Source organism: Mobula hypostoma, chromosome X2 (assembly GCF_963921235.1).
Source record: "Mobula hypostoma chromosome X2, sMobHyp1.1, whole genome shotgun sequence".
Taxonomy (NCBI): Eukaryota; Metazoa; Chordata; class Chondrichthyes; order Myliobatiformes; family Myliobatidae; genus Mobula; species Mobula hypostoma.
Window position 1 is genome coordinate 36250491 of NC_086129.1, and position 14502 is coordinate 36264992.

The following is a 14502-nucleotide window of genomic DNA, read 5'->3' on the forward strand; positions in this document are numbered from 1 at the left end:
CGCAGACCCGGAGACCAAGAATCTCTTTTCATAGCTGCTGCCTGCCCTGCTGAGAGTTATTTATATACTATCTACTGTGTTCAGAACTAACGCATTATATGTATATAATGTACATATGCATTAGTTCTGAATACGCAGGAATGCATCGGACGGAGATCTCTGGAAAATGCCGGGAAGATCCCGAACCTGAACCCAGACGTAGTCTGGTAAATAATGTCTGAGGGGCGCTCACTTAACTCGCAAGAAGTGGGCGTGCGGATGTATCAGCTGATACTGCAGTCAGTGCTGCAGTGAGGACCTGTTCCAGGAGCCTTTAAATTCTCTACAGGATCCTCGTGATTGCATATTTCACTGCCGATTTCAAAAACTGAGGTAATTACACAGAGGGTTGGGCGACGCTGAGCTTTCAGTAGCGCAGGAAGCGAGATCGCACCAGGTAAGGGAGAGTGAGCTGAGGGGTTGCGGCGGCTGCAGTGGAAAAAGGAGAGGCGATGGGTATAACGGGATTGCAAGTACCGAAGAGGGAAGGGAAAGAGTGTAAATTACAGCGGAGGAGGAGGAATGGGAAGGAGAGGGGGAGAGGGAAGTAAAGGAATTAAGGAGAATAGAGAGCGGCACATTCAGCAGCAGTGTCGCCAGCGAGCTATTAATCTTGGAAAAACTGGAACAATTTTTTTAACCGCATGTAGGCAGAGTCAAAATAAATAAATGAATTGGCGCCCGTTGGGATGGGGGGGGGGGGGAGAGAGATATCTTTAATGCAAAACTAGTGCAGGTTAACTTCAGGTTTGTGTTTTCAATCTCCGAAATTTCTGTTCTTTGTTCCTTGGATTGTCGGTTTGAAGTTAGGGCGGGCTCTGCAGATTAAATCTATAGGAAAAAACTGTGAGCGGAATGAAACAACAGAGAGAAAAAAACGTGGACTCTGGCTCGGTTGGAAGCGAACGAGTGATAAGGGGAAATAAATCCCGAGGGTCGATCTGTCCGAGAGGTTCCTTCTCCGCGCCTCAGTGCGGGCAACCTGGTTGCATGTTTTTGAAACGCCCTGTTTTTTTCGCCATTTGTGCCCAAGTCGTAATCACTCATCCACCCCAAAGGAAATGGAGCCACTTTCGGGTCTTCCGCTCCCCCTCCACCCCAAATCCGTTCACCACACCCAAAACCGGCAATTCCCTTCGTTTACACAATTTATTTATTGTTTGTAATTTATAGTAATGTTATGTCTTCGCAATGTACTGCTGCCGCAAAACTACAAATCTCGCGTCAATCTAAATCAGTGATAATAATTCGCGTTCCACCTACGACAAAGGGCAGACTACTGAGGAATCGGCCCCTCAAGCAGTATCCGGAGTCTCTTGTGTCAACCCTGCCTCATTGCCCCGCATCTCTCTCGCCGCTGACCCTGGTCCCTCCCTACAGACTTAACTCCTTCCGCCCCCACCATGGGAAATGGGCTCATCGCGCTCCAAATTCCCTTTTACTAACCACCCCACCCATTTTCTTCCTCAACCCAAGCCACAGCACCCTGGGGAGCTCTTGCCAACCCACCTCTTTTCCAGCTCCCACTCCCACTGTCTACCCACCCACGACCCACCAACCCCATCTCCCACCCTGAGACACTCATCCCAAGCCGATCTGCCCTCTTTCCCTTTTCCCACTGTTACGTACCCCGTAACTGGGTTGCCAAACCAGCAGAAATGGATCACTCAGTTGGAGTCTGGAGTACTAGAACTAAGAAAGTTTTATTAAAGAAACAAGCAACACAGTAATCGAAAGGATAATAAATGCAACAATTCAACAATGATAACCACACATGTGCACAGAATTAAGATAACAGCATCAATCAAGCTCTATCGTTGTCTAGGGGTAAATGACCAATTTCAAAATGACTCATTCAGTCCAGTTTGTAGTTCAGTTCGCAGTAATCGTTGTCATGGCGATGGACAAGGTGGGGAAGAGAGACATAGAATAGGAACAACTCATCATTCAGCACAGCTTCACTCACAGACCAGCGGGATGGCTCACAAACAGCTTTTGGGCAGGTCCTTGGTGATGTCACCTGAGGTCACCGACTGTGACCCCTCCTCCAGATGCGGTCGATCCTCTGCAGTGAACCCGGCACCCAGGCAAGGGCGGACACACACCGGGTTCCCGCTGATCGTACCTTTCCACCCTTGTCGTTGTCTGGGACTTCTCACCCACTCGTGAGAAGCGCACCGCTTCCAGGGTCTCGTTACCTCGGGTGGCGTGTGTGTCTGTCTTAGCGAACCTGTCCCTTTTTATCCCCCTGCTGGGGTATCGCCTGTCCATCACTTCAAACAGTTCAGGGTTCAAAGGGGGGAGCCGCTCCAGACAGCTCTTCCTCCCACATCCCTTCATTACACATCTCCAGACGCTGCTCCATTGTTCCTTATCTCTCCTTCCCCTGAGGGCAGGTGGCAGACCAACTGCTGATGCCACTGATGCTAGCCCAGGCCAGCAAACATCTTAATTTTATGTGTATTCTCGTAACACTTCCCCCCTTTAAGGATTTTTACCGGGAGGTAAAAATTACAAACATGACTACATTATCTGATACATACACAATATACATCTTTAACAGTTATTTAGCTAATACAGAGAATTTGAAGCTGTCAACACCTTGACAGACAGTCATCACATTTTCTGTTCCTTTTACACGTGTTATTAATAATCCCTTAGACCAGGCTCCAACTCAGCAAACTTCATAGTGGCCAAAAACACTGATGAATTGCGACCAATGTAACCTCTCATTTGGTTTTGTCCCGGACCACAACAACAAGGGTCGTCCCATTCCGACTCAATTTTCCCTCGCAAGGGCTTAGTAGGAGGGGGACGGGTATTGACCGCAGAGTTATTGCAAAACTTCCTGCAGTACCCCACCATCTCCAAGAGCCTTCTGAGGGCCCTCTTGTCTGTCGGGGTTGGGAGGTCAGCGATAGCCTGCACTGTAGCTTGCATCACTGCCAGCTGCCCCTGTGTCACCACAATTCCCAGGTAAGTGACATTCGTGTGGCCGAATTCATTTTTTCCAAGGTTCACTATCAAGCTGGCTTCAGACAGCCGTGTTAAATTGCCAATACACACCTCTGTGTTCATCAGCCCTTTAGTCACTGAATTACTCAAAAAATATGGGTGTTGTTTACTTGGCTGCCCTATTGTAACAGACATAACCCAACGTCCCAGTTCTTTGCATTTCCTCGGGACAATCAAACACATGGGTGCGAGTCGTTTAATTACTCCTTCGGGGATTAAGGGAGAGACTTTATCAGTAGACCTGGCCAAAACAATAGCCTTCTCCCATCTGACCGATCCCATCCTAATCTTTTCAAAATGGTTTTTTTCTCTTAGCAGGGGGCCCCTAGCTTCATTGATTTCCACGCTAACACCGACTAGGTTTGTTAGCATATCAAAAGCCGGTGACCGTCTCAGTTCGCGTCGGTCATGATCAATAACATTCTTCCCCCTGGGCAGCCGGTAAATCTCTTTCATGATTCCACCAACTGTTTCCTCCAGCACCGCAAAATGTCCACCGGGGGGTACCTCGTGGGCCATGTTAAAAACCTCATCCCCATAACTCTTTTGCACCACCCCCCACTCCTCATCTGCGGATGCTGTACTTGATTTCCCTTTCTTCCTTAGCACCTCCTCATCCGCACAATAGCTTGTCAAGGCTGTGTCAGAGAGAGCGGTCTCGGCAAAAACCATCAGCCCCTCGTCTCGCTCCAGCGTCTGCACAAATTCTTTCCTGGCTATTGCTACGTCCGTCCCAGCTCCCTCACTACCTCTTATCTCACTACACCCTGTCTCATACAAGGTTGGCAGAAATGTTTCAGCCAAATTCACCATCGCGGGCGGGGCCTCCATGCTGGCAGGCTGACCCGTCAATCTCACGACTGGGAACACGATTCCTCCGGCGATGTCATTACCGAGCAAGACTTCCACGTCTTTCATCGGTAATTCGGACCTCACCCCAATCGTGATTAGTCCAGAGACCAGGTTGCTCTGTAAATGTATCTGGTGCAAAGGGACTGTCTCTGTCCCTTCCCCAACACCTTTGACCTTGACCTCCCCAGTCTGGGTCTCTGAGCTAAACTCTAATACACTCTTCAGTATTAGTGACTGACACGCTCCCGTGTCTCTCCAGATCCGCACTGGAACTGGTTTTAACCCCTCCTTCACTGACACCAGTCCGGCCGAGATAAACCTCTCGCGCCCTTCCTGGACTTTTTCAGACCTGTCCTTCCCTAGCGGTTCGCTTAACAGCTCGATACAGCCATTCAAAATTTCCGCTTTTCCTTTCCCCGTCTCCTTCCTTGGGGCAAAGCACCTGGACGCAAAGTGTCCGACTTTCCCACAATTATAACAGACGACCCCAGGAGACTTCCGACCAGACTGCTCCCGGTCTACCTTATCCTTTTCACTAGTCCCCGGCTTACTTTCTGACTTTTCCGGCGGACTCTCCCCTCCGTCCTGACCACCCTTCTGGTAGCCTTTACTCGGGGCAACCTTCATTTTATGCGTCAACGCATACTCATCCGCTAACTTAGCAGTTGCGGCTAACGTGGCTGCCTCTTTCTCATCGAGGTAGGGTCTCATACCCTCAGGGACACAACCTTTAAACTGCTCAATCAGAACCAGTTGCAGCAGTCTGTCGTAATCCCCCTCTACCCCTTTCGAGGCGCACCAACGCTCACAATATGTTTGCATCTCACGAGCAAACTCCAAATACGTGCGGTCCCACCGCTTCCTCGCATTCCGGAACCTCTGCCGGTATGCCTCCGGGACCAACTCATAAATCCTGAGGATGGCCTCTTTCACCACCTCATACCTCTGGGCATCTTCCGCGGATAAAGCTGAGTAAGCTTGTTGGGCCTTCCCTTTCAGTACACTCTGAAGTAAGACAACCCACTTATCCCTCGGCCATTCCTGACTTATGGCCACTTTTTCGAAATGGAGAAAGTACCGATCCACATCGGTATCGTCAAATGGGGGAACCAGCCTAACCTCCTGGGTCGCCCGGAACCCTCCACCTTGGTTCGGCACGAGCCCCTGCTCGGCCCTTATCTTTAACTGCTCCAGCTCAAATTCCCTTTCCCTCTGTTTCTCCTCTCTCTCCAACTCTGTCCCTCTCTCTCTCTTCTCTCTCCAACTGTCTGTCCCTCTCTCTCTCTTCTCTCTCCAACTGTCTGTCCCTCTCCTGCCTTTCTACCTCTCTCTCTTTCTCCTGCCTTTCTAACTCTCTCTCTTTCTCCTGCCTTTCTAACTGCCGTACCCGGAACTCGTGCTCGAGTCTCAGTTTTTCAAGCTGTGCCTGTACCGCGTCTCCAGCAGGTTTTTCAATAGACACCACCCCCAGCTCACCTTGGGGAAACACACCTTTAGATACATAGTGCTCTACAATAGCTCTGTGTATCTCCTCTCTCCTCATTGTCGACTTCACCTTAGCAAGATTCACCCGTTTTGCCACAGCTATCAATTCCGATTTCCTGGCATCCTCTAATGCCTCCAAGGTCGGCGCCTTTATAAATTCCTCAACCTCCATTTCTGCTGTTTGTCTTTTCTTTCTTTCGGGAATTTTAACCCAATCAATTTACTCCGTCCCAAATTTAGCGTTCAAAATCCCGGACGAGCCCCCACTTATGTTACGTACCCCGTAACTGGGTTGCCAAACCAGCAGAAATGGATCACTCAGTTGGAGTCTGGAGTACTAGAACTAAGAAAGTTTTATTAAAGAAACAAGCAACACAGTAATCGAAAGGATAATAAATGCAACAATTCAACAATGATAACCACACATGTGCACAGAATTAAGATAACAGCATCAATCAAGCTCTATCGTTGTCTAGGGGTAAATGACCAATTTCAAAATGACTCATTCAGTCCAGTTTGTAGTTCAGTTCGCAGTAATCGTTGTCATGGCGATGGACAAGGTGGGGAAGAGAGACATAGAATAGGAACAACTCATCATTCAGCACAGCTTCACTCACAGACCAGCGGGATGGCTCACAAACAGCTTTTGGGCAGGTCCTTGGTGATGTCACCTGAGGTCACCGACTGTGACCCCTCCTCCAGATGCGGTCGATCCTCTGCAGTGAACCCGGCACCCAGGCAAGGGCGGACACACACCGGGTTCCCGCTGATCGTACCTTTCCACCCTTGTCATTGTCTGAGACTTCTCACCCACTCGTGAGAAGCGCACCGCTTCCAGGGTCTCGTTACCTCGGGTGGCGTGTGTGTCTGTCTTAGCGAACCTGTCCCTTTTTATCCCCCTGCTGGGGTATCGCCTGTCCATCACTTCAAACAGTTCAGGGTTCAAAGGGGGGAGCCGCTCCAGACAGCTCTTCCTCCCACATCCCTTCATTACACATCTCCAGACGCTGCTCCATTGTTCCTTATCTCTCCTTCCCCTGAGGGCAGGTGGCAGACCAACTGCTGATGCCACTGATGCTAGCCCAGGCCAGCAAACATCTTAATTTTATGTGTATTCTCGTAACACCACCGATTCCCGTTCAGGACAGCCCTGACCTGTACTCTAAACCAATCCTCCCCCACCTGGACCAAGCCGAACTCTTTCATGCCTGTAAACATTTGCTTCATGTTTCTGCTTCCGTTGGGAGGGGCAGGATCGCGTAAGCCTTTCAGTCTAAGAAAATAATGTAGCTGCTGATCTTTGCCACAGGACTGGAGAGAAACAGAGTTGGTGTTTCATCTGAGAAAGATCGTCCTCCTGAAACGGTAATTGCAGTTCTTTCTCCACAGATGCTGCCCAACGTGCTCAGTATTTCCAGCATTTAAAATTATTGTTTCAGGATTCCAGTATCTGCAGTGATTTGCTTTTTAACTCCAAAAAGTGCTCAGTGGTCTTTTGAGCTTGCCTGTGCCTCTTAAGTATTCAATTTTCCATGATATAATGATACAAGAAATGTGTTCTTGGCCAATGTTTTCTGGGTTTGCACAAGACATGGGTTCCTTCCTTTAGAAATGTTTTAATTTTGATCAGTTTTTTTTTCAGCATTGTTTCCCACATAATGGCGCAGTGATATTGATGTTACCCATGTTGCTGGTAAAGCAATTGCGCAGGTGTGACATGGGTTGAGATGAGGGCTTAGATCTGCTTTTACCTTTAGTTTGTTGGAATTGCTTAAAGCTGACACATTCTGTGCCAATTACACAAAGGATTCTGACCATTTGCTGAACTATTATATTCAATGTGGGGATAGGTTTTTTGGATGACAGGAGGATCTAGGGTGTTGGAGATCAGACAGGAAAATCAACAAAAAATGGAGACAGGCAGAGCAAGTTCAAGCAACTATGTGGCCTAACCATCCTTTTCATAAGTTTTTATCCACCTGCCGATGTGGAGGAAAGGTTTTGTTTTTCGTTTATAACTTTTATCTTTAAAAGCATTTTTCACAATCTTTGGCCATTATCAAAGTTCCAGTGTCACATTTTGAACACAGGAACCACAATTGCTCAATTCATGTACAATGAGATCTCACAGGAACAGTGTTGAGATAATGACAGATGAACTCTGCTAGTGAGATTGGTCAAGGGTAAATATTCAGCTGTTCCTTTTCAAGTTCAAGTTTATTGTCACAGGCATACATGCACATAGTATAAATACAGTGAGTAGATTGCAAACATAAATTAGCATAAATTATACATAACTTACATGACAAAATAAATACAATGACATTAGTGCAAGTTGAGACGGCAAGCATTTATTGTTTTGAGCTATCTTGAATAGTGATGTGGGATCTTTTACATCCACCCATGAGGGCATGGTTCACCACCTCCTGGAGTGTCAGCTGGGGTTGTGAGCTTAAATAAGTAGAATGAAATCACTGAACAAGTAAAATAGAGCCAGAATAGGAGACATCTGGAAACATTGGTGCGGATGTGGTTATCTGCATTGTATTTGATTTCCCTTGAAAGTTGCTTTTGTTTTCACTTGCTTTGGGAGATGATGCATTAACAGAATAGACCTAGGGTTCAGGAGAACTCTGACACAAATTTTGATTATTTTTCAGGCACCACTGCTGGATTATAGGAGACTCCCGGCCTAGACCAAAGATGAACCAATTGCTCATTCTGTCCATCTTGGCAGGTATGTGCTCTGTTGTAACCCTTTGAGTGAACAGCATAGAAACATAGAAAATAGGTGCAGGAGTAGGCCCTTTGGCCCTTCGAGCCTGCACCGCCATCCAATACGATCATGGCTGATCATCCAACTCAGAACCCTGTACCAGCCTTCCCTTCATACCCCTGATCCCTTTAGCCACAAGGGCCATATCTAACTCCCTCTTAAATATAGCCAATGAACTGGCCTCAACTGTTTCCTGTGGCAGAGAATTCCACAGATTCACCACTCTCTGTGTGAAGAAGTTTTTCCTCATCTCGGTCCTAAAAGGCTTCCCCTTTATCCTCAAACTGTGACCCCTCGTTCTGGACTTTCCCAACATCGGGAACAATCTTCCTGCATCTAGCCTGTCCAATCCTTTCAGAATTTTATACGTTTCAATAGGATCCCCCCCTCCCAATCTTCTAAATTCCAGCGAGTATAAGCCTAGTTGATCCAGTCTTTCATCATATGAAAGTCCTGCCATCCCAGGAATCAATCTGGTGAACCTTCTTTGCACTCCCTCTATGGCAAGAATGTCTTTCCTCAGATTAGGGGACCAAAACTGCACACAATACTCCAGGTGTGGTCTCACCAAGGCCTTGTACAACTGCAGTAGTACCTCCCTGCTCCTGTACTCGAATCCTCTTGCTATGAATGCCAGCATACCATTTGCCTTTTTCACCACCTGCTGTACCTGCATGCCCACTTTCAATGACTGGTGTACAATGACACCCAGGTCTCGTTGCACCTCCCCTTTTCCTAATCAGCCACTATTCAGGTAATAATCTGTTTTCCTATTTTTGCCACCAAAGTGGATAACATCACATTTATCCACATTAAATTGCATCTGCCATGAGTTTGCCCACTCACCCAACCTATCCAAGTCGCCCTGCATCCTCTTAGCATCCTCCTCACAGCTAACACTGCCGCCCAGCTTCGTGTCATCCGCAAACTTGGAGATGCTGCATTTAATTCCCTCGTCTAAGTCATTAATATATATTGTAAACAACTGGGGTCCCAGCACTGAGCCTTGCGGTACCCCACTAGTCACTGCCTGCTGTTCTGAAAAGGTCCCATTTATTCCCACTCTTCGTTTCCTGTCTGCCAACCAATTCTCTATCCACATCAATACCATACCCCCAATACCATGTGCTTTAAGTTTGCACACTAATCTCCTGTGTGGGATTAAGCATGAATAAGTACTCTGTTTATGGAACTTTACTCGGGGTCTGCAGGATCCACAGGCTATTAAACCATAAGACACAACAAATTGAAATACACTTGCAAATTTCCAAATCTGCTGTATATATCAGTAATTTTCAAAATAATCACATCTTCTTTCCTGACTCTGAAGCAAAGGAATAAAACTATCAATTGTGGGGGTAACACACATCAAAGTTGCTGGTGAATGCAGCAGGCCAGGCAGCATCTCTAGGAAGAGGTACAGTCGACGTTTCAGGCCGAGACCCTTCGTCAGGACTGTGAGCCTGTGAGAATTGTGGGGGTAGTTGGCTTGTTGTTGTGACATGTACTGAGATATGGTAAAAAAACTTTTTGTTTGTTTGTCATTCAAGTAGATCATTTCATACTCAAGTACATCGAGGTAGTACAAACGATTAGGATAGAAAGGAATGTAGAATATAGTGTATGAAATCTATTCAAAAGTCTCATAAGAGTGGGTAGAAGCTTCTTCTTAAGCCTGGTGGATGTGTTCTCATGCTTTTATATCTTCTGCCTGATGGGAGGGAAAAGTAAAGGGAATGATCAGGATTCTTGAATAACCTGGTTATTTTCCCAAAGCAGCAGGAAGGAAGCTAGGGTCAAAGGAGGGGAGGCTGGTTTTCATGACAGACTGGGCTGCATTCACAACACTCTGCAATTCCTTGCAGTCTTGGTAGAGCAATTGCCATACCAAGTCGCAATGCAGCTGGATGGTGCAGCTGTATACATTGATTAGGGTCCAGATTGTATCTTTCAGTCTTCCCGCTAATAATGTACAAGAATGAGTAAAACTAAGTAAATAATTGTAAGCATGCCTTGCTAATTTATATATGAGAAAGGAGAGAGTCATTAAGTGGCTGGTAATGATTGTCATCTGCTATGGAGAAGTCAGCCACCTTTTTTGTGACCATTGTTGACACTACCAACACAGAGACAAAGTTCCACCATTAACTTTGAACAGAAGTTCAGCTAGATCAACCACCAACTTGAAAATACAACAGGTCAGGTGGCATGTGTGGATGCTGTCTGATCCGCTGAGGGGTTCTGTTTTTATTGCCGATTTCCTAAACATGCAGCTTTTTTGAATTTCAGCCATGTGAATCCTGTGGCAATCTGAGAAGGTTGATATTCTGCAGTAAGTAGATTGCCTCCTAACTTCCCAAAGCCTACAAGACACAAGTGCAATGAAAGACACTATAAATGCCTGGATGAATGTGGCTTAAACAATATTCAAAAAGCTCAGCATCATCATCCCGCCTGAAATATCACAAGGTTTGTTTTATTTTTGTTTTTAGTGTTGCCTTTGATGGAAGGCCAAGAAATCACAAGCCTGACTGCCTGCACATCAGTAACCAATGATCTGAAACTTGACTGCAACTTCAGGAAAAAGAGCGCTGGGACCATCAACTATCAGTGGGACTTCCTCACAGAAAAGAACCAAACACTGGTGGTTGCAAGCTCCACCAACCCAGCCACCGTAGCGTCAACTTACAAGCAACGAACAAAAGTAACCATGACAGATGCTCAAGTAAATCTCATCTTGACTGGGTTTGGCAACTCTGATAGTGGCAGCTATACTTGCCGTCTTTCTCCCAGCGATGGGTCACTGCTCGAGTACAAGAAATCAATTTTAGTCCAGAAAGGTAAGGATACTTAGATCAGAACATTAAGGATTTCAGTTTGAAGAGTAGTCAAAAGGCCTGGCAGTTTCAAATCCCTATGGACTTCCCCTTTTGAGGATAGTCTAGGTACCACTGAAAGAAAGTGGAAAGAATGAAAGAAAAATGGAGAGCGGGAGGGGAGGGTTAGTTTGATCTTAAAGTAGATTAAAAGGTCAACACTGGGACTGCACTGTTCTATGCTCACTGTGAGGGTCTGGTATATTATTACTGCTGTGGTTCCCCTTATGTTGCGTGTAGATAACCACTAACAAAATTAGCCAACTACTGGTTCCTAGTAATGACATATCAATCAAAGCACTATCTCTTCCTAATTCGGAGGGACTAGGCCAATGTAGACAGAGTGTTATTAGACCATAAGATATAGGAACAGAATTAGTCTATTTGGCCCATCAAGTCTGCTCTGCCATTTCCTCTCAGCGCCAATCTCCTGCCTTCTCCTGGTACCCTTCATGCCCTGACCAATTAAGAATCTATCAACCTTGCCTTAAATATACACAAAGGTCTCCACAGCTGCCTGTGGAAAAGAATTCCACAGATTCACCATGCTCTAGCTAAAGAAATTCTCCCTCATCTCTGTTCCAAAAGGATGCCCCTCTATTCTGAGGTTGTTCTCTTCTGGTCTTAGACACTCCCACTACAGAAAACACCTTCTCCACATCCACTCTCTCAAGGCCTTTCACCATTTGATAGGTTTCAATGAGGTCACCCCTTATTTTTCTGGATTTCAGTGAATACAGGCCCAGAGCCATCAAATGCTCTTCATGTGACAAGCCTTTCAATCCTGGAATTATTCTGTACCTAACACATTGTACCTGCTCTGAAATGTTTGATGGGACACTCTCAGGAAATTTTTACTTTGTTCCTAACATTTCTAATGCACAACCCTAACCCTAACCCCAACACTATCTCCACCCCTCGTCCGTTCATTATGAGCTGATTACCCAGTGATCCTAACTCCAATTGCTTTCCAGTGAGGAGACAATATGAGCGATTGAGGGGGATACGTGTTATGTGACTATAGGGGGTGATTTAATTTTTGATGAATTGTGAGGCTCAATGTCAATCAAAAGCATTACCCTCATCTAAGGACACCTAGTTCCCTCCCTATCCCACTAGTACTCTCAATCTTACAAATCTTCATGCCTTTGAATCAGTAATTCTTTAACTAAACACTTGCTTCTTCCTTATAAGCTGGTCCTTATAAATGCCTTTGTAACTTTGCCTGTCTCAATTTGTGCTTGATGGTAAATCCTGACTGCTTATGCTGTTGAAATGACTTGCAATGTAAAAGGTGTCACTTAAATGGGAGTCAATGCACAGTGTTCATCAATGAAACTGACAGAACAAATCCGAGCAACACACACAAAACGCTGGAGGAACTCGGCAAGCCTGGCAGCAGTTATGGAAAAGAGTACAGTCGCTGTTTCGGGCCGATACCCTTCAGCAGGACTGGAGAAAAAAAAAAGCTGAGGAGTAGATTTAACTGGTGTGGGGAGGGGAGAGAGAAACGCAAGATGATAGGTGAAACCTGAAGAACCTTTCTTCCACGGCCTTCTGTCTCTTTTACCAATTTACTTCCCAGCTCTTTACTTCATCCCTTGCCCCTTCAGGTACTTTCTTCCATAGATGCTGCCTGGCCTGTTGAGTTCCTGCAGCATTTTGTGTGTCGTTTGGATTTTGCTGCAGATTTTCTCTTGTTTGTGAACAGGATTGACAGACTGGGCTATAATGGGAAACAGGAAACGACTTAATGTTTTCAACATGTTTGCAACAGGCAGTTGAGAATCATTAAATGTTTTGCATGATTCCCCTCATTTGTTACTGGTGACTTCAATGCAAGATGCTACAATCACCCATTTTACACAATGGACACATAGGTGAGACCAGAAAGTGCTTACACTTGAAAAATCTGAAGGTGATAACATTTGTCCATTGGAGAAGTTCAGATACATTTATACCACAAGATGAAACGTAGGATTTTTTTTTATTATATGGGAAATGGTGACTGTCTGACTGCCTCTTGGCGTGAGCAGATACGAGGACAAACTTTCTAATTATCTGTCTATTTTTCTGTTTCACTTAATCTCTTTGCAGCAGTTGTTCCAAAGTGCAGTGCCCCTGGGCTTCTGCTGAACACTCCATGGATGCTGAGTCTACTTCTCTTCTTTCCTGTTATTCAAGCCCTGGATGCCTAGCCTTGTGGAACTAGAAGTTAAATAATCAGCCACTGAGAAAGAACAGGCATGACTGCATCTCCTCTATGGAATGATCGATTGTTCCATTGATTTTGGCACCCTTCACATTCTTGTTTATTTTGTGTTACTTTCCTCTTATGTCGGTCTCTTAAAACAGAAACATGGGTTCGATAAGTCAGTCACAGTCATGAACGTAGAGCCTGGAGCACCTGAAAGCACCACTCTCAAGTTCCTTTGGCATTAAGATGGTATCAGTGGTGGTGTTGGCATAGGGGCTACCCTTTTGAAAGATTTCAAGGTCATGCACCAATATCTAAGCTGAAGGGTTCCCATTATCACCTTTTTGATGTTACTGGTGATATGGGGATACAGAGAGGGATGAGGGCTGGGAGAGCAATAATGAACTATTTAAGTGCACAGATCCAGGAGATCTTGGAGCCTGACTGATTTTCCAAGACCTGGTCCAGGATCTGCTGACACTGACTGTGACTCTTTCGAACAATGCAAAATAAAGTATTAATATAAGTGCTTTGGCTTCTATTGAATGTAATGCTAGCCTGCTCAGGTACCTACCAGTTATTGTATATATTGAGGAATCCAGCTCTGAATGTATTTTCTATGTCGGCTAAGTTCTGCGCATCAGATTTTTTAAATTGCCAATCCCAATAAATGTTCATTTTCTTTCCCACAGAAAAATGTGAATTCTGTGACTTTGTTTTGTGTAGATTCATTCCCCTTTCTCCTAATAGATCCAATTTACCTGTTCACATCTTGTACCTACTCACATTAGCATGGACCCCTTTGCCCTGTCTGGTTCTGCCATGATGGACTTGATCTACGGGGGAGAAGATTAGATCTATGATCTCGCAACTACAGCACAAACCTCAGTAAATTAGGTCCATGGCCAATCTGTTAGTGAAGTTCAAAGAGTTGATCGAACCCAACCATTTGAGGAATCTCAGTTGTGGTCCTGCTTGGTGTCCTTGGGCCCTGTGATGAGGTGGGAGCTGAGATGATGAGTAGTCACTGTGGTCTTTACTTTTATGATGGAAATGTGCATTTGGACACCATTTCGCACGTGGTGGGATTTGGCCCCAGTGTTTCAATTCTGAGCTTTGAGTTTGCCATTATTGGGAAAAAAAATTCATTTTTATTGGAAGTAGCAAGCTGTAAAGAGCTGCATACGGTAGCCAATGAGGTTCAGGAACAGGGTACAGATATTCACCATGTGAAGACTGACTGGGTTGGAGGGGAGGATGTG

At 45.6% G+C, this 14502-nt stretch overlaps 1 protein-coding gene across 5 annotated transcripts; it reads left to right on the forward strand.

The window, feature by feature from the left end:
* Nucleotides 1-266: 266 nt before the first annotated feature.
* On the forward strand, nucleotides 267-13927 carry LOC134340794 (thy-1 membrane glycoprotein-like). 5 transcript variants are annotated; one of them, XM_063038318.1, is made up of 5 exons: nucleotides 288-372; nucleotides 6701-6756; nucleotides 8052-8128; nucleotides 10660-11007; nucleotides 13141-13927. In XM_063038318.1, the coding sequence occupies exons 3-5, from the start codon at nucleotides 8095-8097 to the stop codon at nucleotides 13239-13241; spliced, it is 483 nt and encodes a 160-aa protein (XP_062894388.1). In that variant the 5' UTR covers nucleotides 288-372; nucleotides 6701-6756; nucleotides 8052-8094; the 3' UTR covers nucleotides 13242-13927. The 5 variants fall into 5 exon arrangements, with proteins under 5 accessions (XP_062894387.1, XP_062894389.1, XP_062894385.1 ...); XM_063038316.1 differs by having other exon boundaries at nucleotides 347-436; XM_063038317.1 differs by lacking the exon at nucleotides 6701-6756 and having other exon boundaries at nucleotides 267-372.
* The last annotated feature ends 575 nt before the right edge of the window (nucleotides 13928-14502 follow it).

Bases quoted from the DNA above. Each gene is read 5' to 3' on its own strand.
- LOC134340794 (XM_063038317.1), top strand. From the start codon at position 8,095: ATGAACCAATTGCTCATTCTGTCCATCTTGGCAG. The intron at 8,129-10,659 runs GTATGTGCTCTG...TTTTGTTTTTAG, and splicing joins CATTCTGTCCATCTTGGCAG to TGTTGCCTTTGATGGAAGGC. The intron at 11,008-13,140 runs GTAAGGATACTT...ATCTCTTTGCAG, and splicing joins ATCAATTTTAGTCCAGAAAG to CAGTTGTTCCAAAGTGCAGT.